A 27,896-nucleotide genomic window follows, 5' to 3' on the forward strand; every position below is an offset into this window, starting at 1 on the left:
TGAGCTTAACAGATTATGAGCTTAACAAAGAAGGTTATGCTGATATTTATCATCAATTATGCAAATGAGGCCCTTATTAACATAATTTCATTCAACGATGTTCACATTCACATAACTTCCCGATGCCAAAAAAAAAGTATTAAATGTATGAAATTGCCGTCATTTGCCAGTGTGGAATAATACAAGTTACTCATTAAGTATGCAAATTAGGCCCACATTTGCATATTTTGTATCTATTAACAGTCCTCTCTTCCTCAGTTACAATTTGAATAGTCATATTATGGAACAAAGCGGATTTTTAAAATTGACATAATTTATGAGGAAATGGTACAATTTTCTTTTTCGTGAAGACAAGACTTTCACACATTGAACAACATGTGTTATTTGGGTAGAGAACGTGATGTAATTTATGCAAGTGAGGTCCTTACCTGCATGTGGGCTAAAAAACGAAAACATTAACAGAGACCACCGTTGCCATGGCAACATCTTTTTACGTTGCCAATCTTGTTCTTGTTTGTTCTATGGAAGGATACTTTTTTTTATGTTGAGCCCATAGGTATGTAGATGGCAAATACCCCCAGACGATTTTTTAATTCTTTTGAATCAGGCCTTAATATCATTTTTATGGAGTTTTTTTTGGGCATTCTTAGGCAAATTTTATATTTTGGGCTCCTGTGCCCTGGTATTACAAGTGAATGACCTGGAAATCGGCACAAGGGTGCCTTGAACATGTCCCTACAGGACTTCAATCACATTTCTGGTGTACATCACTTCAAAATGCTTTGTTTGGGGGACTTTTGGACCCATTTCCAGACCAAAAACGGGTCAAAAGTGCTGTCCCTGTTCCATGTTCTATCTCAGAATCCATGTTCTATCTAAGGTTCCTGGCGTTCCTTTTGCTGCTGGCCAAAGAACATGAGTTCTTTTCAGGTTTTTACGTGGATTTTCGTGCCAGTGGTTGCATGTATGATTACGGTATTGTCTCGAATAAAGTACAACCTTTTCAAACATTTCAAAAGGCACCACAAATCATTGCTAAAGTCAGGGTGCGTACTTTATTTGAGGTTATTGCCAGGACAAATTGGAAAAGGACCCCAAACCAGGAACCCAGCTGCGGTGAAACAATACATGGCTCAATACCTGCCAATTTGTAACTTGTCGTAGGCAATCCTCAAGTTTGCAGAGACGATGCTGGCAGAGTTAACAAGAGAATCTTTTATGAATCTAAGGAATGGCATTATGTAAAAGTCCTTGATATAAGAAAAAATGACCTGGAGATAATAGAAGGAACACCATAAATTTGAATTTATCCTGTTCAAAATGTGTTCAAGATCAGTGGAGAAGGGGTGCATACTTTATTGGGGGATTTTGACTTTACGTTTCAGTTCTGCAAATTTGTCTGGAACTAGCTCCAAATCAGGGGTGCGTACTTTAAATAGGGTGCGCACTTTAATCGAGAAAATACGGTACTATGAATCATTTTCAACGCCCTATGAAGGGTAGGGGGAAAACCCTGTACAGGTACCCGTACCCGTATACCTGTATAGGTATACCGGTATACCCCATTTGGGGCCCCAACAAGCCAGGAAACACGCTATGACGGCCGCCATATGGGGCACCCAGAACGGCTGTTTTTTTACGGTCTCCACATTGATATACAGTTAGACACAAACAGTTGACTAGACTCGGTCAGAAAATAGCTGAACAATCATATTTTACGATCTTTTGATTTCTATGAAGGACGGAGGTTTGGAATATACGGAATTTGCGAAGTTCGTACACAGTGCTCGGGTATACACTGGAAACATGTCGGGAACACATAGTCACAATTCTCTGGGAATGTATCGGGAAACGTTAACAGTTGTCCTCCGGATTTTTAATAGGCTGATCGGAGCACCATCTTCTATCAATGTGGAGACCGTAAAAAAACAGCCAATCTGGGTGCCCCATATGGCGGCTAGCCTGGTCCCAGTCTCTAGGGTCGGCTTAGTGGTGTTTTACCGGGCCAGTCAGTTTCTGATGGCCTTTCTACCTCTGGCTGCCATCCTACTTTGCCGCCACCCTAGGTGGCGAGCTAATTAATCCAAGGCCGTAAACAACACCCCGAGCGGGCTAAGCTGTCTGGGCGGGTGGGGGTCACTCACAGTGCCGTAGAGATATCGGGGAGCCACCGAGGGTATGGATTCCGAGCTAATTAATCCAAGGCCGTAAACAACACCCCGAGCGGGCTAAGCTGTCTGGGCGGGTGGGGGTCACTCACAGTGCCGTAGAGATATCGGGGAGCCACCGAGGGTATGGATTCCGAGCTATATGGCGGCCGTCATAGCGTGTTTCCTGGCTTGTTGGGGCCCCAAATGGGGTATACCGGTATACCCATACGGGTACCTATACGGGTACGGGTACCTATACAGGGTTTTCCCCTTACCCCCCTATGAACGCATTTGGTTCCTGTTTTTTTAATGAATGATAGCCTTTATTATTGTATGCAATTACTACCGTATTTCTTCTAATAAAGGACGCACCCCAAATAAAGTGCGCACCCCCGATTTGGGCTTCACCGCAACCCCAATCACGCCAGCTGAGATACTTCACAGAAAAACCTTAATAAAGTGCGCACCCCCGATCTGCCGCCGATCGCTCGGCCCGTGTCTCCAAGATGTGACCACGCCCCGGTATTCGGCACGCTATGAAGTCCTGGTGTCTTTCTTAATCGTTCCATTTTCAAGGAATTTTCGGGAAAACATTACCATTATTTGGGGTCAACACTCAACCCTCTACTCCGCTCAAATTTTGACTAAAAAGTTTTGAAGTTTAAACGTCACGCTGAGAACCTCGCGCCAGGATATCTGACAAACTTTGTTGATATTGAAGGACCAGACGACGATCCGCTTGATTTCTACCGGGCTAGTCAAAGACAAACGTGTAAAACGCATTTTGAGATAAAATAAAAGTTCGTCTCTCGGCATTTATGCCGCAAAATACAGCGTTGCATTGACAGATCATTTCATTTCGCCGATCGCCCGCCGCCATATTGTTTAAATTCTGCTGCCCCAAGATGCATTTCGCGTGTTACGTAATCCTCATCACATGATCGCATTACGCGTCTCTGATTGGTTACTGCTGCAGCTAAAGGCGGGAATTTTGCAGCCGAAGTGCATCATGGGGCAGCAGAATCGCGGTCCAAGTTTTTTCTTTGTCTGAAATGTTACACATGAAAACGCAATAAAAACGCGGTTTTATCGACTACATAGCAATATTATGGTGAAGAGAATGCAAAACCAAAAGATGTTTTCGGGAAAGCATACATTTATTTGCGGATTGATGGTGGCCTTTTGCCTAATCTTAGCGATAAATGAACCCGGAAGTGTGCCAAAAGCGGCGTGGGTTTTCGCGTTTTATACGTCAAAACAAAAACAAAACTCCCGCTGAAGCGAACTCTGGAACATTTCAGATTCTAGCTATTACGTTTTTGATAGATAATATCTACAGATACGCATGATGTGCCCATATTTGCAGCCGTGTGGGTGGTTAGGAAATTATTGACGTCGCAAGCGGCGTAGTACAAGCGGCGTGGGGTACGGAATTATGGCCGGCCCGACACACTGAAATAGTCGCGCGGTTGAAAACACCCAGCGTTATTTGGTGTCTCATAATTTGATATTTAATATCGCTAAATCAATTATTTTTATATCTAGAATACCTTTTCAAAAATTTACGTATGATGTAGCATCGTTATCTTGTAAACATAAGAACATGAATAAGAACAGAACATGCATAAATTATCGTTGCGTGTCGGCGACGCGACGGGGCTAGCCTGCTGGGGTAATAATCGGTGACTTCCTGACTTACGTCGCGATTTCTCTCGAGAGAAAACCTAAATAAAGTGCGCACCCCGACTTTGGCTTTGACCTGAAGCCTCATCTTGAAGGTTGAAATGTCAAAAAAGTGCGTCCTTTATTAGAAGAAATACGGTAGTACTACTTAGTATATAACTATGATAGCTACTGGAGGAAATAAAGTACCCAAGTATCCAAGTTTCATATTTATCTCATCATAGATTGTTTGAAATTTGTGTCTGCCATGTGAATGTATCATATAGTTTGAATTTCAACAGACGTTTTCTCTTTTGACACAGGAACGAAAAGAGTGAAGAGGAGGAAAGTGATGAAGAACCAACCGAACTGCCAGTGAAAAAGAAGACGAGACTAGATATTCTATTTGCCGTTAATAACTTTGTAGTTTTGGTACATAAAGAAAGAGAACTTCAGTAACTTCTACCCCTAGTAGTGATCAGCATGTGTGTCTAGGCTGGATAGAGAAACCATACAAAAAGTATCATTTAGCTTTTGTAGTTGATTCAACTGTAGAAACAGTTCCAGACCAGAGAAGCAATGGCCACCTGTTCCATGATCCAGTTGTCTGATTCCCATAAAATTGAAATATAATACATGTAAAATACAATAAATACTTTGCCACTCAACTGCCCTGCAACAAGAAAACGAAGTCGTACAGTTTTAAGATATTACATTTCAACGGTTTTTACGGATTCCGGAGAATTTGAGGACTAATTCTCAGACCTTTGAAGGGCCGTAACTCGCTAACGGTATGTCCGATTTTGTTGAAACAAAAAAAAAACATTATGTTTATTTCACAAATACCTATCAGATGACACCAAGATTTAAAAATATATGAAGAGTTTGAAATTTTCGTTTTTGCACAGGTGATTCTGGAACAGTAAATTTATGCATTGGGAGGGAGATTGGCAAAGTATGATGCTCTTGCAAATGTTGCCTTCCTACATGCAGTTAATATTTCGATTTGCCCAGGAGTTATTATGGGACAGCCCACTTCCAGCTGGAAATGACTGCCTTTCTAGTTGTTCTTTATGTTATGTAAGCCTGTATTCTAATCACCTCAGATTTATTCTAAGAATTTTTTTTCGCCCTGTCGCTCCAATTTTGTTCGCAAAAAAATCTGAGAAGCAACAAATTAAATTGGTGTGGCCTAATCAGAAAAATCCCGGTTTTAGGTGAACTAACGTTATAGACATTTGCTGCGAACATTTTCATGGTTTGAACTGTGTTTTATAGTGAAATGTGGTAGCAAGAGCAGCCGAATGGCAAAGCCTAATGGTCGAACTGATTTTTTCAAAATGGAACTGTTATGATGAAAAATAAATATTTTGTACTGATTGGTATGTATATCATATATATCACATTAACAGCAAATCTTAGTTGCATGGAATTTTTAGTCTGACTCTGTCTGCTATGGGGAGGATGAAAGAGCAGAAAACAGATGTGCAAGTACAAAGTTAACTTTTAATTATTAGATGCATCGTTATGCGACAAGGCTAGAAACACTTGCAGTGCCCAGGTAGAAACTCTGTACGTGATTACGAAACTGCTGTAATGTGTCAGAGATTTAAAAGGGCTGAAGGGTTCCGTTCTGTAGCGAGGGAGACGTAAAAAATTGCGGCCACTACCAGCCCCCTCAACCAAAACCTCTGCTTGGAGAATACTTAACTCCACCCCACCAATTATTCCTTAGTCCCTTGAGTGCCATACCTACATGTAATAGTATATTTTACTGCAAACAAAACTACCTGACCTTGACAAGTTTCCCAATGACATCATAAACCTCTTCAGTAAAGGTCAGCTCCATGTCCTTTACATCGTTAGTCTCTAAATAGTGCACTTTGGTCTTGTAGAACTCAGGGTCATCTGCTGCAAAGTGCTGGATGAAAAATAATCATGGAAATAAGCATCACTTATAGCACAAGAAACCAAAACTGCAACTGTTTCAGGAGAAGTAATACTGAGGCCCGGCCAATTTGATGTTTGTTTTGGTCACTCCTCAGACTATTGCTGCAGTTTTGATGGAGTTGGGTGAAATAAGGATAACAGGAGTTTGGAGACCTCATACTTCAGAATCTATGAACTATTTAGTACTAATTTAAGGTTATGTACAATAACGGTCTTCATTCATTCATTAAGAGCTTCTGCAGTCACGTCCACGTCCTAAATCACAAATGAATGCATTCCAAACCCATTTCATCTGTAGAGCATGTCATAAGGGATAAGATTTCATCATGTGACAGCTGATTGGATCATGATGGGTTGCCTTTTTGCGAGATGGTGTCAGATGAAGCCTGAGTACCAGCCTCCGTAGTGACCGCTGGCTCAAAAACATTCGCTTGCTAACCACGGAAGCAAGCGAATTTTTTTGAGCCAGCGATCACTACGGAGGCTGGTACTCAGACTAGTCAGATGTGAATACCATTGTGCTATGCATATTACCCATTTCTGTGGGGTTTGCAGAAAAGGATGGGCTGTCTACCTGGCCTGTCCACCACGTCAGGCTACTCATATCCCCCCATTCATATCCCCACCAATGGTCAGACACATGTGCAGCTGCGCCCTCTAGCGGAATGCATCCAAACTACACCAAGTTTCTTTTCGACGGCTTTTGATACGGGGGGAGTACGATTTCTTAATGATATTTTGGATTCAGAAAACAACTTTCTCTCTTATGTAACCTTGATCTCAAAATTTGGTAATGTCTGTTCAGAGTTTCAATATAGACAATTAATTTCTGCGATACCAGGCATTTGGAAATCGTCTTTAAGGCAGGTGTCCACTGATCTATGTGTTTGTTCACCGATTTGTAGGGATAGGACTTGGATTCAGAAAAAAAATATTAATAAAAATATGTATATCTTTTTCATGAAAGAAGCAAATTTGTGTGAACCCTCATATAAAATACAACATTCTTGGGAAGAATATTTCAACATGCCCATACCTTGGAGACAAGTCTACAGCTTACCTTACAAACTCTCTATAGATACTCACACTAGAATATTTCAATATAAGCTACTCTTCAAATTTCTAACAGTTAACAAAACACTTTTTACTTGGGGCCTGGTTAATTCTCCTACGTGTAGTCTTTGTAACGAAGAAGAAGAGACAGTCATCCACCTGTTTTGGGATTGTAGAATAGTTGCACGTTTCTGGTCCGAGGTGGATGGCTGGTTCTTTAACCTTACAAATACTAATCTGCATATTAATGCCTTTAATATAGTCTTTCGTGATTTAAGTGATCGTTGCCCAGTTCTGTCAAACTTATTTATTCTTTTAGGTAAAATTTCTATTCTGAAATACCGTGAAAAGACCCTACATTTATCTGGTTTTATTTCTTATGTTTCTCATGTTCAAAAATTAGAACACATCATTGCCAAACGACTTGATAAGATTAAAAAAAATCTGGGAAAGTGGGGAAAACTATATACTGTCCTTTGTACGTAAATCTTTCTAGTCATTATGCTTTTGATTACCAAGATGTATAGGTTCTCATTTACTATGTGTGATCATATATTATTGTTTCCGGGTTTTATGTATCAGTTTTGTGTTTTTTCATGTGTTTCATGTATTTTGTATATGTGCCATGTTTTTGGCGACGCCTCAGGGGCGAGCCAAATTTTTACTATATTGTGTGCAGATTGCAAGAATTCTAGGAATTGTACAGGAATGTGAAAGTCCATGGACGATAACTCAAGAATGCCTGGATGTATTGTCTTCATATTTTGTAGGTGGGTAGGTCTGTGGGAGACCTTGTAATGATTGGATTTTGGGCCCCCTAGCGACTTTCTATGGTACTGCAGGGGAACTTTCACTTTTCAAATCTCGTCTTCTGAATATGCTATAGTCATGATTTTTAACTGGTGGATAGCTCTTTGTTAGGAAGATATGTCCTGTAGATTTGGACCCCCTAACGACTTTTTTTGGAACTGCAGGAGCTGATTTTGATTCAAAATTTGAAAGAGAATAACGCAAGAAGGGGATGACGGATCATCATAATTTTGGTGTGTAGATAGCTTTAGTGATGATTTACATAATCATATGCCAATTATACAAATCAATATATGATTTGCATAATTGATGAGGACAGTTAATAAATCAGCTGCATTCTATTATAGGACTCTCAAACACATGACATATGTAACTGAGAAATAAATAAATATCGATAGATATCAATTATGCAAATTGATACTTAATTTGCATAATTAATGACAAAATACTATAAATCCATAGTGGTAAATGATGGGGATTTCATTTTTGCACCAATTGGAAGTTAAGTAAATGTGGACACAAATCTTGCATAGAGGGCCTCATTTGCATAATTTATGAGGAAATGGTACGATATCTTTTTTTGTGAAAACAAGATTTTCATACACTGGACAACTTGTGTTATTTTGGTAGAGAAGATGATCGACTGATATATTATGCGAGGTCCTTATTTGCATGTGGGTTAAAAACGAAAACGTTAACAGAGACCACAGTCGCCATGGCAACATCTTTTTATGTTGCCAATCTTGTTCTTACTATTTCTTTGTTATTTTGAAAACTAATAAAAAGAATGAAAAAAAAAACTACACCAAGTGTACGGTATAGCATATAGCGTATTGACCAGAAATCTACAAGTAAAGTAGAAATAAACTGATCTCGATATTTGTTTACTTTTGCGAATTTCTAAGGGCATGCAAGCAGATAAACAGTAATGATGAAGAAGAAGTGGTTGGCGTTGCGAACAGCGATACAAGTAGTTTGGGTAAACAAAGGAACCACGTAACTGTCGGCCTGGCTGTAGGCAAAAAAACAGATGTTGCCAGAGGCATCAAAACAGAGTGGAGGGGCTATGTAAGCACTTGGCTGTCGGTGGAAGTTGACAGACTAAAAATGACTGTCTTTTTCCTTCATGTCTGAAAATTTAGTCATCATCGTACAGAACAAGTATTGTCTGCTTTGGACCAGTCCTAATCCTGACATATGTTCTAAGTAATCTCTAAACAAATGCAAGTCCTTTCCCAAAGGTGTGTGTGACATCAAACACATGAAACATGTTCCGTGGGGTTTTACAACTATATTAGCTAGCTTCACAATTAAAGTTGTAACACGGTGAAATTCACAAAATGGCTGCACCATAAAAAGCCAAATTTCAGACGATTTTCAGATTGGGGCATTTGCAGTATCGATTATGCCCTCAATTATGTAATCAATGAATAGACAGTTCTAGCTGTTGAACCTTCGTTCATATCTTACATGAAGATCCTGTTGGTTTGAAATCTAAATTTTCATGTCTGCTGCGGTCACTTATTCAGTGTTTTTTTTAAATCTAGATGTTAGATGACTCTTAGTGCCTTATAGTACTATAATTATTATCTTTTTAAACTGAATCACTGCGACCAATGTGTTTCATTTCTTGTAACCTCCTTGATGTGATGTACATTCCGCCAAAGTACAAATTACTACACTTAGAGAGCCTCCTAAATGTTAAAGATGAAACCAAAATAATCTTCCTTCAAGCTGTCATCATTATTCTAAGCCTCAGAGTCTTTGAATGAGTACTGTGAGAATGTCCCACCTTGTAGGTGACCCTGAGTCCAATGAGCTGTGCCAGGAAGGACCTGGAAAACCTGGCCTTCACCAGCTGCCGACTGGATCCTCCCTTGGCTGACTCAAACAGGCACTTCCCCACAACCTTCCCTGCAAACTCGTAGTACTTGGGCTTGTTGATAGACGGGGGACGGTCATGGTTTGGATGCACCTGGGGAACAACCAGATCTAGATTATAGAAATTGAATTCTCTGATAGTCTAGATTTCTTTTGAATTAAAATTGCGATTGTGTTCTCACCTTACGCGAAGAGGGCTGTATCTAGTGCAATCCAGAATTTCATCCTCCTTCCCGGAGTAATAAGAATTTGGCAAAAACATAAAAGTATTATGATTATTCATTCACGAGAAGATTCAGCTTGAACTAGAAAGGCAACATTTGCGAGCAGATACAGCATGTTTAGCCATACTCTTCCCAATGCAAAAAATGGACTGTCCCAAAATGATAATGGACCATTCTAAAACACCCCTATGTTTGAATGGATGATTCAAGAGTATACATTTTGGGTTGAAACTAACGAAAAAATAGTTTATGTCAAAAATCGTTTTGAAGGGCAGTATGCCAAACATTTGAATGAGGGCCTGTGTACATGACCAAGGCAGACACATGCCAAATTTCACATCCTTTTGGTTAAATATATAGGAACTGGAGATGTGTAGGCAGGATGTGTATCTTTGTTCAAAAAAGAGTGAACAAAGCCATGAACGCACATGTCCTAGGCATTGCCATACCATGTTTGGTATGAATACAAGCACACCTGCGCCAAAAATGCACGATAAATAGATTAACTCAATTGGCCAATCAGGCGGTCACATTTTTAAATGCAGCGCTCCCATTGGCTGTCACTTCCAACACTGTATCTGGTATTGAAAGTGACAGAAGTGGCAAATATTGTCAAAAAAGCCCAAAATAAATCGTTTTGAAGAGATGTATGCCAAAAATGGGAATGCAGTTCTTTAAATCTACAGCAAATTTCAGGTCATTCGATTGAAATACCAGGGCGTAGGAGGCCAGCATGGTCTTTAAATGGCCTAAAAACCTTAATTAAATCACTTCAAAGGTCGATATCGAAAAATGAGGGTTTGCATGGGGGGGTCCTGGCAACGCTTAACGGTAAATTCAGGCCAGCCGATAACGCTTAACGGTAAATTCAGGCCGGCCGATAACGCTTAACGGTAAATTCAGCATTTTTAGAACATGAGATACCCCTGAAGACGACGTTTTTTTGCCACTAGTCGTCCTGATCTTGTGGCAGGAGAGCTATTACGCTATGCCATTCTCGCACGCCTGCTCCGGCGACAGGAAATTTCGTATTGACGGTGGAACGAAATATTCATGATCACGATGACGAGCGCCGAAGGCGCGATGAAAATTTTGAAACCTTGACCTCCTGAAACGCTATTTCCTGCATTCTGAGGGGGGCTTTTGCTGAAGAGTAAGCTAAGTTTTATGACATCGCTATTTGAAAAAAAAAAAATACAGAAGAGTTTCAGCTTGATTTTTGAGGGGCATGACGCCCTCCAGACCTCGCCGGAGCTGCGACATGCTCCCGGCGAAAATTCTTGACACCCTGAAACGCTATTTCGTGCATTTCGATGGGCTAATATTTCTGGTAATGTAAGTTAAGTTTAACGATATCTCTGTGAACAAATACAGACGACTTTCAGCTTGAGTTTTGGGGGTCGACGCCCTCCTGACAATATTTTTCGACGGAGGCCCGGCATGCGCCCGGGGAAAATTTTAAAATCTTGAACCACGAAACGCTTAATTTCCTGACTTTTGAGGAGAAAACTTTGCTGGTAGAGTGAAAAATAGAAGTGTTTCAGCTTGAAATTTTGTGGGGGGCTGGGGGCAGTAACCTCCGACCGAGAGCTTGTGTAAATACAGGCTAGGGGCGCCCTACCGACATATTTTCGCCGGAGCCGTGTGCTCCTTGGAGAAAATTTTGAAATCTTGACCCACTGAAATGCCTTTTCCTGCGTAACGAGGAATTACTCAATAACGCTTAACGTTGAATTCAGGATGACAAATAACGCTTAACGAGGAATTAAAACGACCAGTAACGCTTCACGATTAATATACCGATAACGCTTAACGGTAAATTCAGGGCGGCCGGTAACGATTAACGGTGAATTAAAATCGTTCGTAACGCTTCACGAAAAAGGGCATGCAGACCCTCAAAAATTGGGAAAAAAAATCCTGGGGTATTTGTCTGCACTACCCTTGTGCCAAATTTCAGGTCATTTGGTCTAAAAATGACAGAGATGAATGGATTTGAAGATTTGACAGAAGAAGCAGAGGAAGAAGAAGAAGAAACATGAGTACTAAAAACAATATGTTTAGCCATACTAGGTATGGTTAAACATAAAAAAGTAATATACTACACACAGGCATCCAACTCATCCTGGTACTCTCATTGTACAGTCAATGCACCTGGTTGTTGAAAATTATTATGAGTAAATTTTTTGATAAAATGCACTTCTGTCATTCATGAAAAAAAATAGTCTAAGAATAAAGGCATTTAGGACATTTTGCATTTATCATCATTTATACTGAGTAACAGTTTCCTGAATGGGAGGTGTAGTGAATTTTTTTTTGGGGGGGGGGGGGATTTAGAAAAAATAGAAGAGGTGAATCCAAGAACCAACAAATTGGTGTGGCCTTACAGTAGTTTTATTGGTAATTCCAAGGAAGTAAAGTATTGTTTTGGCTGGTCTAAGTGTCTGGATCTGACTTTCCATACCCACAAAATGCAGAAATGAGTTATCCACATTCACATGTTAAACTGCCTGAAAACGAATTCAACAAATGGTCTGCAGTCCTGTTTAAAATTCATTGCAAATACTTTTGAAGGAGAGGCAGACAGACAAAAAAAATTACTTATATTATAATTACAACTATAAACATTACTTCATTACAACTGTAAACTAAAATTACAACTATATACCATCTCAAATTTCAAACCATCAACGCCAGAACAGCCACATATAAATACTCATATTTCCCCTGTACCATTCCTCAGTGGAATGCCCAGGTGCCAGTGGCACGCCTTAGCCCAGGACCTCAACTCCCCCCCCCCTACTTTGCCCCTGATGGGGCTATAATTGGGGCCAGGATCAGTAGTTCCCCATAATGGGGGTATTAACAATGATGACGATGACAACTACTGATCCTGGATAGCTTGTTGTGTTCCAAATTTCTCACCAGTCCCTGGTTATCATCCTTGAACCTCCTGAAGAGCTGTGTGCTGGGGTGAAACAGTGCCTCAGTTACCAGCTGGAACCACTCCCTGCTCAAACCTCCCCAGTCCAGACCTGACCAACAGTGTTACCAGTGGTGACAGTCACATATTTGCGGCAATGTTTTCAAAGTAATGATATTTCTTATATCTAATTTACAACTGTTTCAGGTGATAACATGAAAATGTCATGCAAACGTCATGCTCGTGGTGTTTTAACTCTAGATATTACATCAAGTGTATCAGTGCAAGTTACATATCATGTCCACACTTTCATTAGATTGGTCCCCTGAAATAATACTTAACTGATGAATACTCTGAAACTTGTACTACATGTATTACAATGTCATGCTTGCACGGTGCCAAATATTGAGTAATAATGAGGAAATATTTTATTTACTGTAACATTTTTGCAGGTGGTTTTAAAAACATTTGGTTTTGCCTTAAGCAAAGGTTACATTTCCAGGATAAATAGATTCTCAAGTGTTTTAATGACTGTCAACTGATAGCCTTCATAACTTATTACATGAAGATACATGACATGTACCTTTTGTCAATGTAGCTACTTCTAAAGATATTGTTTCAATTATATATGAATGACTGTTGCGTACCTTCCTCCCCATCAAAGGACACAACAAATGTCTTCCCCCAGTCAGAGGCTGAAAAGTGCTTGGTTGACTTCATGGACTAGGAGAAATAAACATAATCATGCAGAACAATGATATACAAAACAGAATCACAGTAAGAATCACTTTATACAACTTACATGACTTGTATAGTGACTAAATCATGCAGGAAATTATCTAATACTATCATCTATGTACAGTAGAATCCGCTTAACTGCACCACCTATTTGTCAGTGTTTTTGGTGCAATTATCTGGCTGGTGCAATTATCCGGCTGGCGCAATTATGCGAAATGTCCAGCTGGACCGCACAACTGAATAGTACTAGTTGTTTGAATTTAAGTTAGATTTGTTAGATGTAATACGCCTAATGTACGCAATTCAGCATCCTTTTCTGAGGACGCTGCCATGTACTGCAGCGATGAATGAATGATCGAATCAATAAACTTAATATATATACAACCATGGGCGAGGGGGTGTATTGTCAGAAACACTAGCACAAAGAAAACAGACAAAATCATTCAGTTATTAACTTTATTTATTGACCCTTTGCTGAAAATAAAGAAATGACTACGAACCTGTTTTGATTTTGCATTCTTTCATTTTTCCATGCGTCTACCGCATCACAACACACGTAATGTTACAGGGGAGGCATTCTGAAACATCGTCATGCCACTCATGGGATAACAGTTTCTGTGTAACATTACGTAGAGTGCAGTTGTCGGTTTACGTAAATAATGTACCGCCATGAAACTAGGAATTGAAACTAAAACTTGGTTGCTGATTACGGGTGACCCGCCCGGGACCTCCCATACGATTCCTATCAACGTCTTTGTCAATGGAGACCGCCTTCTTTTGTTACTCAAAACAGTTTTAAACATATTGGCGGTATTGCGCCTTTACACCGGCAGGTATCAGCTCATTTGTACCGCGTTTGCCTATTTTGGCGCACCTTTTCAGTTACATGTAACTTGTCGAGGATTTTTGAAAAAAATTGGTGCAGTTATCCGGCATTGGTGACCATGCGCGGTGCAGATATGCGGAGTCACTAACAATGCAGTGAATGGGAACCGGTTTTGGATATTGGGATTCGGTGCAATTAAATGGAAGGTGCGTTTATCCGAGGTGCAATTAAGTGGCTTCGTCTGTACCAGTATTTTTTCATTAATCATGCAAATAAGGTCTTCACTTGCATAACTTTTATCTATCAATGTCCCTTTATTTCTCAGTTACACATGTTGCATTTTGAACTGTCGTACCATTGACTGGGTTTATAAAAGGCCTCCATTAATTATGCAAAATTAATTAGATTCTGATTTGCATTATCACCATTTAATTATATCAAGTAACACTTAAGCTATCCACATAATAGAGACAAGTATACAGGTTTGGTTTTATATCCCTTTGTGGTTTGACCACTAGCTGTTGGGTCCCTGGGCTTGGGGAATACTTGCCCTAGTTTCGAAACTAACAGGTGTAAGCTGCCACAACATGCCTAGAATGGAAATATAGATTTTCCTCATTACTTATGCAAATTATGTCCCAACTTGCATAATTTTCACTTCATTGTCCAAGCTACATTGCATATCAAATAACACAGAAATCTGTCGTTCCTTTGTTCAGTTCTTCCCCTTGGAAGATTTTGACAAAAAAATGCCAATGCAGTTCCAGTGTCACATACCAGTGGGCCCTAAATCCACCTTGACCTTTGTTCTCCAAAAACCTACCAACATACCAAATATCTTTACAATTCATCCAGACGTTCTTCAGTTATGCTGACTACAAGCATCCGGACACACACACAAACACGCACGCAAACACGCACACACTCAAAACAATATCTCCATGAAAAAAATCTCAATTTTTCATGGAGATAAATATCAACGCCATCCAGGCTAATGTGTGTACGTATCTTTGAATAAAGAATTGAATTGAAGACCAGGCAGAAATGGATCTCTTCCAGTTTGAAACCCTACGAATGAATGGGCTCTTCAACTTCAAGGCACCCAAGGCATATTCATACTGGACCATTCAAAAAACACCTCCACCAAAAAATGGACCTTCCCAATAATCAACCAAGTCCAAATTTGAATTTTTTAAATGTCCCCCTCATACAAGAATGAACTCTTCCAGTGGCGTATGGACCAACGAGTATCATACGAATTTCAGAAATCTAGATTTCTTTTGCGGAAGAATTTCCGCAATTTGAGAGTCCAGACAATTTTGCATTATGCAGCGAACAGTTCCTCGGAACCAACTCAGGTTTTGCAAAAGCTTCACAAATTTCTGCTAAACGTACCGTAAATTTCTGGTGTGTACTGTAACACTGACACATACCACCATAATGATTACAAAAATGTTGCTAAAGAAAGGATACAAAACCATTTGTATGCATACAAATGTATGAGCCTTTTGGTACTCTTGGTGTAAGTGAAAACAAGTTATTGCTACATACATGTAATACATAGTATACACAGAGGGGAATATAGAGCAGGGCTCGAAATAGTGGGTGCATGTGCACCTGTGTGCACCCAAAATTGGAGCTGTGCACCTAATTTTTGACTGTGGGTGCACCAGTGCACCTAGTTATTTTTGTAGGCTATAGCGTAAAGACACCATTGTACACTAAGTATCAGAAATAGCAATATAACCCTTAGTCTGTATAACGCAAACTCCAGCTGTCCGGGGTTTCTCTCCCCTCCCCACGGAGTTTGTGCTCTGGTTGCTCTAAGCCGGGAGAGCTGTTATCAAAAATGGTAACACCAATCATAGGGCAGGATTTCAGCTAGGTTCCCATTGCCATAGAAATCACCTAGTTAGCCTGTCTGTTAGCTGTCACACAGGCAGACCGGGAGAAAGGGATGAGAAAAGAGATCCAGATGTTGGAAGGGTGAGAAATGAGATGTATCCAAGCCGGTTAAAAGGGATTTTAAACCTACTTAGTTTATCTGTTCCTTTAGAGGCAGACAATGTCAGTTTCTCCCACATCAAAAACCAAGTTTGAAAATCCATTGAACAAGAAAAGACTTGACTGCCGAAATATTTCCAAAGTACAGAGAAACGGCCTGTGAAACTCTCTTCCTACCACATACAGATCAGACATCTGCAGCTGTCAATCACTGGATAGCAACAGCAATAGATCCTTAGCAACTAGAGTCTGGCCTGGGCAGGCAGCTCTGTGGGCTGATGACGGCTGCATAGATTATCCATATTTAGAAAGGAGGATTCCCTTGAGTTAGCGGCCTTAGCCATCAAGCTCTTGGGTTGTGAGGCGGTTACAGGACGGTGAGCGGTCACAGGAGGCTTGATTGAATTCAGGCTATATAACCCTTTGTTGTACTTTACTTGATATCACTTGTTTGAAATTTAAAGGTAAGCTATAGAATTACAGATTGAAGTTCTTAAGAGTGTTAAACTCTTAAATTTATATGTTTTGCTGACATTCAACTTTACTCTATGCGGTGCACCCAAAATTCTTTCTGTTCACCTAATTTTTTGGGTTGGGTGCACCAGTGCACCTATTTCCAAAAATGAATTTCGGGCCCTGTAGAGCAATACATTTATGTCGAAAAACACCACCAGAAAAGTTTTGTTAATGAAGACGTAGATTTTGAACCTTCTCAATTGCACATAACTTCAGAAGGACACAACAATAACAACACAACATTGGTTTTAGAACAAGAACAAGAAGTTTTGGACCTATAGAACAAGAAAAGGGACAAAATATATATAGCATTTAAATACAAATTCAAGGAGAAATGAAGATTAGGCTACAACCAATTCAATTCCTTGGTTGAAAAACATCTCTCCCAGGAGAATCATAGACAGTGATAATAAGCGCTCTGGTGTTTTGGGGCGATTAGAGGTCATGAATAACAGCGCTTACCGATTTGAAGCGTGCGGAGTTCATTACGTTCTTAGAATCTTACTTTCGCACGCTAAGAAGAATTAACGCAAAATCGGCAGTTCCGGGTTTTACGTCACCCCGACGGTGCATCTTGGGAAGTGTGAAATCGGCGAATTGGAATTCCAATTCCCAGGGGGCAGTAAAGTTGGCCTGTCTGCATCTGGTAGATTAGTGCTCCTAATTGAATTGACTATTTCAACCAATCAGCTTGAGTTTGATAAATCTGTGGGTATCATGAAAGGCGCTCTCTCATTGGCTGACCAAATTAGAAGTCCACCTGGCCATAGGAATACAGATGTCACACCATACTTATGTATATGGTCACATGAGGAAAATAGCCAATTATCTCCCTAAAATACCCGCCAAAATCGTATTTTGAAGTTAGTAATGTATTCCAAAAGTATGAATGGGTTTCCTTGAATATTTGTTCAATGTACCCCCATAGCAAATTTCAGGTCCTTTGGTTGTATTTCCAGAGCACAGGAGGCCCAAATGTACATCTTTGATCTGAAAATGGCCAAAAATCCTCAATATTTTATAAAATTATTTTAAAGGTATTTGAAATAAATGTCTGGGGGTATGTGCTAACCTGTATACCAAATTTCAGCTTATTTGGCCCAGGGATGACTGAGATGAATTTCTTTGAAGATTTGACAGGTGGAGGAGGAGGAGGAGAAAGAAACATGACCAAAACTAATCGGTCCCCCGAAAGTGCGAAATGGACGAAATGGAACGAACTAAAACATATATAACATTATGAAATGAAATACCAGTAGATAGCGAAATATAAAGAACATTGTAACACTCACAGTAGACCGGAACAGGAAGCAAATACATAATATAACGTGTTTTATTTCTTGAATCTATTTGATAATATTAGATACAACGTTTTTGCCACGTTCGTGTGGCTAGATTCTTCCCTGAAAATGGGAGCGCCGTGTGCAAAGAGCTCGGCCGCTCTTCCTTGATTTCACCAACTATCTGTAAATGAACTGCTGCAAATAGCAGGGAAAACCAGCAAACGGAACTGAGTATCGAAGTAAGGACTAGATTATACAGAAGTTGGTGGTAACATTGCATCTCATAATTCACCAAGAGGGCATGAGGCAAGCGTAATTTCATTATTTATACAGCGTGTTTGCGTGTTGTGTGAACTGTGAAATACATGTCCTGCTCGTTCACACCCTCCCTTTGTTTTGTCGTGAACAAGGAAGCAGAAATGTCTCCAGAGGTAGTTTACGTTCTCAGTCCACATCCGTGATTGAATGGAGTGTGAAATATCACATTGGTGACGCAGCGCAGAGCTTCATTTGCATAGCATTAACGAAGGGGTCCATTCTCTGACAGCCGACCAGCCAGACAATTGGTTGTATAAAAATTGTTGTTGCAGAGATATGCATATGCTACGTACTAGTTATGGACAAAAACCGTATGTAAATAAAACTTGGAAGTCAGAGTTTGATTCAACCTGTTGGTAGCACGCCCACGTGCACAGTTCCGATTCGCTGGCAACATTGGCGGTTCATTTGCATGCGGGGCTCCATTTGTAACATGCAAACACACTGTATGAATAATAAGATTACACTTGCCTCATGCCCTCTTGGTGAATTATGAAATGCAATGTTACCACCAACTTCTGTATAATCTAGTCCTTACTTCGATACTCAGTTCCGCTTGCTGGTTTTCCCTGCTATTTGCAGCAGTTCATTATTTTGCAGATCATTGGTAAACACAAAGGAAGAGCGGTGGAACTCTTTGCACACGGCGCTCCCATTTTCAGGGAAGACTCTAGCCACACAAACGCGGCAAAAACGTTGTATTTACTATCATCAAACAGATTCAAGAAATAAAACATGTTATAATTATTATGTATTTGCTTCCTGTTCCGGTCTACTGTGAATGTTACAACGTTCCTTATATTTTGCTATCTACTGGTATTTCATTTCATAATGTTACATATGTTTTAGTTCGTTCCATTTCATTCTATTTCGTTCCATTTCATTCCATTTCGTTCTATTTCACTCCATTTCGTTCCATTTTGCACTTTCGAGGGGCCCAAACCAATATATCTCGCTCATAGTATGGGTGAAATACAAATAGTTTTAATGCGCTATGGACTCTTCCTACAAAATTTATTATCATTATGGCCGTGCGTCAAACATTTGCATAGGGCTTTTAGAACATAGGGATTTCAGAACGTAGTGATTTTGGAATATAGGGATTTCAGACCATAGGCAAGTAACCCTCTAAGTTGATTATAAAAGTTGTACAAAATCAATCCACTAGTGCTGAGGGACAGAAGAGTGCTTGCTTGATCTCATGATTGATAACCTATCAATAGGATAAACCCAAGATAACACTGATAGCTTTAACTTACACTATCCAGCATGTCCCTCCTGTTGACCTTCACCAAGATGTTAGAAGACGAGGTAGCCTTTTTACAGTGAAATTTGCGAACTTCACGATAGAAAAATCCCTGCTTGTCACTAAACGTCTCAGAACCGCCTAGAACAAGAAAAGGGACAAAATATAATTTATTGCATTAAAATACAAATTCAAGTAGAAATGAAGATTAGGCTACAACCAATTTAATTCGTTGGTTGAAAGAAATCTCTCCCAGGACAATCTGGAATTGTCCTAGAATTCCAATCTCTCCTAGAATATATTGGAATTCCAATCTCTCCTAGTAGAAATGGAGATTAGGCTAGTACAATAACATAAAATTGAAATTCTCCTGAATTGCAGTCTCTACTGTGACATAATATGTACATGTATACAGGGTGGTTTTGCCTTTAAAGGGCAATCCCAGCTGCTGCATGGTGAGCACATAAATATGTAAAGCACTGTTGCATTGGGGCATGCTCAAGAGTTATAATCGACATCAATCTGGCAAAACAATAAACCATCCTTTTTTCTTCTCTGTCATATGTCGATATCATAGATGACCTTTGTGACTTATGCTAAACATGTTATACTTTCTCTCTATAGTCCTGCTGATAAAATGATATTGCATTTTGAAACTACCATCCGTCGCACTAACAACGACCATGCTCTTGGACGGGGGTAACACTTTTCCGGGAGAGAAGATTCGTGCTGCAAATTACCTTTTTATACAGCATCTGCTGTACAGGAGTTCCTTCTTAGAGGGTAATGATTTCAAATGTTTTCGAGGAGCATGCCCTAGGACCCACTTCAGATTGTTAATGTTACACCTCCAGCAAAAAATATGCTTGAGGGCAAAACATCTAGTAGCTAAAATCTTTTTAATGTGCATTTTTTCCCTATGAACGCAAAATTTGCCCCTCAAAATGTAGGAAATAGCATTTGAACAGATCGAGATTTCACAATTTTCCCGGACCCGTCTGGAATCGTTGCACCTCTGGCGTCGTGCCGCATGAAAGCCTTGCCTATTTTTTTCACTAATTCAAACTTAGCTCAGTCTACCAGCAAAAATTGCCCCTCAAAACGAAGAAAAATAGCGTTTCAGAGGTTCAAGATTTCAAAATTTTCCCAGGGGAACATGACTTGAGTGTTGAAGTCTGTTGGGAAGCCTCATGATTTAACGTAATTCGTAATCAGCTCTGTGAATTTAACGTAATTCGCAATCGGTGGCGAAAACTTTGCGTAATTCAAAATAACTATATTCATGACATTTCATTGTGAAAGTAAAATGCTCCTTACCAATGTTTTTGAGCAGGAACTGTGAGAATGTTGCTGCGAGAACATTCCTGTCCTTACAGGCTAAGTGAACAGGTGGCTGACACCCATCGTCCACAGTGAAGGAGGGCAGATCATGACTGTTCTGGAGGCCACTGAATGTGAACTACAAAATATGGAGGGACACTAGGGTTTAGAATATGTGAAATGTGAATGTGTTGAACTTCATACATCAAGTTCTCCTGACACAACAGATAGAGCTATCACCAACTTGAAGCTTGTTCTCAGTGAAATAGTGAATTTGTATCAGTGGAATATAGTGAATTTTAGGTTCAAATAATAGTCAACTTTTTCAGGCATGCCTACTTTATATTAATGATTGCCAAAGAATTCTAGCTTATTTATCAAAAGTTGTTAAGCATTGTTTTGTCCTAAAGGTAGGTGTAAAATCCATCTAAAGCATGCAACTGCTGGCAGGAGCAGACCATGAGACACCTTTTTGTCTGCCCCCTCCTGCCTGTGCTTTAACATAATCTATGAACAAATGCTACAATATATATTAATGTGTTGTCTATACCATAGGAACCTTCCTATTTTACATTACAATGTCGCTTATGCATGACTGTGTGAGTTGCTATGTACAAAACGTTTTTTCTAGTTATTATATATAAGTACTGGTTAGTTCTGCTAGTTCACTTTAGTGACGCTGAAGAAGAGTGATGGATGTCACTCAAAACGTCCGGAAATAAATCACCGAATTTTTATCCAGTTGTAGAGTTTGAATTCTCCTTGTTATTGTATATTGTTTACCTGGATGTCTAACCTTCACAAACATAAATGCTGCAATAGCCTTCCTTGCTTATATTCATACTCTGAACAACTTGCTTTAGGTCTGTGTCTTCATACCTACAAATCAAGATCCTTTTGATGGATTTGTCTTATACATGTATTTGGTAATTCAGTAGTTATAAACTTAAGAGGGTATCAAACACCTTAGCCACACGGCAAACACCATAATTACTTTGTGTCCTAAAGCCCCCGTCACATCAATCAAAATTCGTCTCGGCCGATATGTCAGCGAGTTTCAAATTGGTATTTTTGGCCGAAGTATGTTGTACTTCGGCAAACGTCCTGTCGATTACGCGGGCTTGGGGTGATTTTTTGGCGCTGAGCTGACGTTCCCGTGTCCCTTGAAGCTGAGCTAAATTCAGCGAGACCTTGACGACGATTTTCAAGGTCGAACAGCTCGTCAACAGTCTGCCCATAGCTCACCCGAGCAAAGGCCAACACTCGGCCAATAGTCGGGCGGCAATCCGACGATTTTAGACCCGATTTTTTGTCAGTCGGAGGTCACCGAACTCTACCGCCTCGTGCGAGCCATGCTCGGGCTTCATACAATAATCGGACGACCATTTTCTGTGTTCCGCCCGACTTATGAAAAGTAAAGCGTGCTTCACGCGAGCGTTGTGCTGGTGTTGATGGGAGCTTGGATGCGCTCCAGCCGAACTCCTTCTTGTTTAATACATAAAACGTAACGACAGTTTGGTTTATAACATAAGATGATAAAGAATACAGTATTAACTTGTCAAAGAATGCTGGCAAACATTTCTGATGAAAGATAATCCAATGGCAAAGTTAAATCTTCATTGAAAAAAATTGATTATAAATGAAATGTGGACACTGAGGACAATATACTTCCTGATTCTTTTTTGCTATTGGTTTGGACGTGTCAATTTATATATTCATGAACTGAGGCTAAAATAACACTTTCTGAATTTTTTTTTCACAAAATGACTAGTTCAAAGTCCAAATTCATTACAAATCTAAAAAACAAACACTGTCTTCCGAAGCACGCCCAGGCGTCGGCAGGGCGTTGATACAATGTAGGTTTGAATATGTTATAGATGTTGTAAGAGGTAAATAATTTGAATCAACGGAGGATGGAACTTTTTGCAAGAACTATTAGATTCCGTCTCATATTTAACGTATCCAGAACGTCAAATAATGTCCCTGCCCCGTATACACTGCATTTTAGACTCGGATGAGGTCGGGTGAGGTCGGATGAGGTCGGGTGAGGTGTTTAGGCATACCCCTAGGTTTAAGCTCACTGAAGAGCTACTCTAACTTCCACTTGTTGTGACAGAGAAGACAGACCCCATGTACAGTATTTACAGGTCAGTCACGGTACAAGGAAATTCCCCTAGCTCTTTTCGGCAAGTACAATGAACAGTGGACCATGCCCTGTCCTATGGAATGTCGGGTCACAGCCGGGATTCAAACTCTCAGCTTCTTGGTCCATAGAGTGATAGACATGGTTTCTTAAAAATCACTGGAGTAGGAATGCTAGTACAGTAGAATCCGCTTAACTGCACCACCCATTTGTCAGCGTTTTTGGTGCAATTATCCGGCTGGTGCAATTATGCGAAATGCCCAGCTGGACCGCACCACCATGGGCGAGGGGTTGTATTGTTAGTCAGAAACACTAGCACAAAGAAAACAGACGAAATTATTCAGTTATTAACTTTATTTATTGACCCTTTGCTGAAAATAAAGAAATGACTACGAACCTGTTTTGATTTTGCATTCTCTAATTTTTCCATGCGATCTACCGCATTACAGCGCACGTAATATTACAGGGGAGGCATTCTGAAACATCGTCATGCCACTGATGGGATAACAGTTTCTGTGTTACATTACGTAGAGTGCAGTTGTCGATTTACGTAAATCATGTACCGCCATGAAACTAGGAATTGAAATTAAAACTTAGTTACTGATTACGGGTGTCCCGCCCGGGACCTCCCATACGATTCCTATCAACGTAACTGTCGATAGAGACCGCCTTCTTTTGTTACTCAAAACAGTTTTAGACATATTGGCGGTATTGCGCCTTTACATCGACAGGTATCGGCTCATTTGTACCGCGTTTGCCGATTCTAGTGCACCTTTTCAGGTAACACGTCGAGGATTTTTGACAAAAATTGGTGCAGTTATCCGGCATTGGTGACCATGCGCGGTGCAGATATGCGGAGTCACTAACAATGCAGTGAATGGGAACCTGTTTTGGATATTGGGATTCGGTGCAATTAAATGGAAGGTGCGTTTATCCGAGGTGCAATTAAGTGGCTTCGTCTGTACATGTCTTATCACAAGTTTGTATTTACTCCTTTGTATTTTATTTCTGTGACCATGTCTTGTGCACTATTCAAACAAATCTAGTCCGCAATCACCCAGCCCTGTTTCCATCTAGATATCTTTAATGTGAAATCCAAGCAGGTTCCAGGGCCCACACAGCCAGCTCTTCTGAAGCTGGTTTAGTCAAGGAGGTTCAGGCCTCCTTGGTCTAACATGCCCCAAAGTAACAGGGCTGTTGATTGAATTCAGGCAGGCAAGATTTCACTGGGTTGTATTATTACAGCCAGTAGGTACACATCTCTGAGTAATAAGGCTGTTGTAACACACTGAAGGCACCTCCTCTAACACGGGACCCTCATTTCATGTCACTTCTAAAAGACGGAAATCATGAGTGGGCTTTGTTCCTACCCTGCATAGTTTCAGAACATCAGCAAAACCAGCACACAACAAAAACTGATAGGAATCAAGGTGAAAAAAACATGCCAATATTGAAAGACACTGACAACAACATTTTCTTGTTTGTGCATTATTTTACTCTGTTCAAGGGTAAGTTTACCACCCTGACAGGTCATTAATCGTCACTGCACACAGACATCTGGAAAGTTCTCCTGTGCATATATGTGCATGATTCAACCTTCTTGGTACATGTATGTGTTACCTACAAAGCACCTCAAGTGATAAGTACTGTGGATGACTGCAAAAAGCAGAAAGGTAATTAAACCTTATCAAGTTTACCAACAGTCAGATGAGCATTCATTACAGTTTTTAGAACCATCATTTGGCTGCATGATCAAACTAACAGATGTGGCTAGCCTGTGTGTGGCTTATCAGCAGGATGAATCCCCTTCACGTTACTGTGAAAATTGACCTGGGGTAAAGTTTTCTGTTCATCTGTAGTTGAGTCAGGTTGTGTTGTCCTGGTCAATAGAGACTCAGATACAGAAAATGACCTCTCAGACTCTGGTAATAATCATTAGACTGGCAGGAGGTAAAAGAGGTGTGAGAAAGGACGGCTACTGTGATCACCATTTCAACAGTACAGGACCAAAACGCATTTTATAAGAGGGTCTGCATGCCCTTTTTCGTGAAGCGTTACGAGCGATTTTAATTCACCGTTAATCGTTACCGACCGCCCTGAATTTACCGTTAAGCGTTATTGAGTAATTCATCCTTACGCAGGAAAAAGCATTTCAGTGGGTCAAGATTTCAAAATTTTTTCCAAATTTAAAGGGTTCGGAGCAGGCGTGCGAGAATGGCATAGTGTAATAGGTCTCTTGCCACAAGATCGGGACGACTAGTGGCAAAAAAACGTCGTCTTCAGGGGTATCTCATGTTCTAAAAATGCTGAATTTACCGTTAAGCGTTATCGGCCGGCCTGAATTTACCGTTAAGCGTTATCAGCTGGCCTGAATTTACCGTTAAGCGTTGCCAGGACCCCCACATGCAGACCCTCTTATACGGGGGGGCCGCACAGGCCACCATATCTTTTTATCCCAGCTTCAAGCACCAGACGAGTAAAACCAGCAGCACACAACAAAACAGTGACCAAAATCAAGCAAGAAAAACTTGAATTTCCTTTTTTTACCAGTCTGTTCAGTCGGTCATTAATCGTGACTGCACTGGTGGACTAGCTTCTAGAAAGTTCTGCTGTGTATGTGTTACTTAGAAAGGAAACTTAGTCTGTTGAACCCTAGGCTATATATGTATCTAAACAGTTATCATGTACAGGTACAGATACAGCAGTTTAGGTACAGGTTCTGAGACCTGGACCTACTCATATTCATATATAAACAAGACTGGTCAAATATCCATAAATCATACATATGTTAGCCAACTGTCATTTTTAGTGGTATTACTCATTTGTCATCTTTGAATGATGAATTACTGGTCTTCATTCCCACATGAGGACCTACCTGCACATATGACTTGTCTGCCTTATAATCTAAAAGAAAAGAAATTTGTACTTTAAAAAATTTAAGATTTCTTCCTTCTCAAGTGCAAGATTGTCAAAATCGTTATCTCTGACACAGGCCACTCTCATATATGCACCAGAGCTAGACTACTGGCTGACATGAAATTAAAGACCAACCACATTGGACGACAACACCAGGTCCTGTTTTCAGAGTTATCTTACAAAAAGTAATTTTCGAGGTGGGGGTGGGTGAAAATATAAAAATATCAAATGAGCCAATAACTGCCTGTGTGGATGCAAAATACCGCCAATATGTTGAAAATTGTTTTGACTAACAAAAGAAGGTGGTCTCCATTGACAATCACCTTGATAGCGATCGTATGGGATGTCCCGGGCGGGTCACGGGGCGTGTCGGCACCATACAGAGATGCACGCCTGCCAAAGGCGGCATTACACTTTGGCAGACAGCATGCTGTTCTCAATAAAAATTGGTCTCTACCTGTACACTGTCTTATTACTGTAAACAAGGAGGTTATATAGACTATATAACCTCCTTGCTGTGAATGCATGTAATGCGGGGATTTGATTTAGCGTTAAGGATGACATGGGGTGTCTTAGCGCTACCGGTATATTCACATACTGCTGCAATGATAAAAGACCGGCGTCTTTACGTACATCATTCTAGTCGGAAACCATACAGCGACTCGGCAAGGGCTACAGACACATAGACGGACATAGCAGTCGCTTTTGGCGGTGCGGTGCTGACGTGATCATCTGGCACATTCTTTTTTGGCGTCCTAAAAAACCTACATTCACCCGAAGGATGTATATAGTATACACGGGTTCGGCTCACGATTTCGGTCATCTAACCATATCTACCCACTGAATACATGTAGTACATTTCATTGTACAGTAATTCACTATGGTAACCATGGTGTACACATGGTCAAATCTGTCCAAACATGAGAGGGGCCTCTCTGGCACTTACTGATTTCACTCACTGTGTCTTTCCTAAGAATTTGGAATTTACTGTTTTAATACATGAACGTGGCCAAAACAAGAGGTGTTACCGCACTGTACCTGTATAACGAAAGCTTTCTAACATCTAAATGCGTGCTAAGAAGTTCATACAGCATACCAATGTCTATAAACTATTCACCTCCTGTATGATACAGTGTACTACCGGTCCAGCTGGGTAACTTTGCATTATTGCACCAGCCGGATTATTGTACAAACTACGCTGACAAATGGGAGGTGCAGTTATTATAATTAGTGGATTCTACTGTATTTGGTATTAACGTCCATATCATTAACCAATACTAATGCTGTGGTACATTCTTTGTAAAAGATCATAATTGTTGTGGGAAAGTGAAGAAAGATGATGCTCAGAATCTAATGGTTCATACCAAGTCATAAAGACTGGCGACAGTATTTTTCACATTTCAATGAGAACAAGTTATATCAAGTGTATTCGTCTACATTGTACATGTCTCCAATCACTCAGTGAAGTGTACCTTCAGTTGGTAGTAATGAACACTAAGTAACAAATTGTGCAAATACATGTAGGTAATTGCCAAGCATGATAATGAGAAGATGCAATAATTGCTTGTGTTAGATAACGCGAATAGCAATATATTATACAGACACATACACAAGGGCACATCAATACACACAATAAGTCAAGATGTCTCACCTTTGTAGAAGGGCACACCCTGAAGGTGTACAGTCTTCTCGGAATAATCCTTAGAATAAATTCTCGAACTGTTAATTGCTGGAAGGAAGGAACAAGGGCTGAAAAAACAGTACACGGTATCCGAAAGCTGATTAGCTAATAAAACTTAGTGTCAAATCTAAAGACTGATAATAGATAATCTTGACACTGCTAATCTACCCGAGTGTCTTGCAATTAATCAGTCTTCAACTTCAACTTGGGATTACCCCCAGTCCCCAGATCTAGATAACTCCGTTGATATGCAAC

General features: G+C 40.2%; 1 protein-coding gene across 8 annotated transcripts in view; it reads right to left on the reverse strand.

Moving 5' to 3' along the window:
• Positions 1-27,896, reverse strand: part of LOC136432242 (apoptosis-resistant E3 ubiquitin protein ligase 1-like) — a 70,625-nt gene that overhangs the window by 23,947 nt on the left and 18,782 nt on the right. For 6 of the 8 annotated variants that reach the window (XR_010755484.1, XR_010755483.1, XM_066423317.1 and 3 more), the window contains exons 10-16: positions 27,612-27,689; positions 20,899-21,040; positions 19,595-19,722; positions 13,298-13,373; positions 12,653-12,762; positions 9,418-9,600; positions 5,608-5,733 (exon numbers count right to left, since the gene is read on the reverse strand). Coding sequence is in view for 6 of the 8 variants with exons in the window: in XM_066423317.1 (XP_066279414.1) it covers positions 5,608-5,733; positions 9,418-9,600; positions 12,653-12,762; positions 13,298-13,373; positions 19,595-19,722; positions 20,899-21,040; positions 27,612-27,689 (843 nt within the window). In the remaining 2 variants the exon portion in view is untranslated. The remainder of the gene's footprint in view (positions 1-5,607; positions 5,734-9,417; positions 9,601-12,652; positions 12,763-13,297; positions 13,374-19,594; positions 19,723-20,898; positions 21,041-27,611; positions 27,690-27,896) is intronic. The other 2 variants (XM_066423319.1, XM_066423318.1) reach the window with 2 other exon arrangements.

Source organism: Branchiostoma lanceolatum, chromosome 4, assembly GCF_035083965.1.
Source record: "Branchiostoma lanceolatum isolate klBraLanc5 chromosome 4, klBraLanc5.hap2, whole genome shotgun sequence".
Classification (NCBI taxonomy): domain Eukaryota; kingdom Metazoa; phylum Chordata; class Leptocardii; order Amphioxiformes; family Branchiostomatidae; genus Branchiostoma; species Branchiostoma lanceolatum.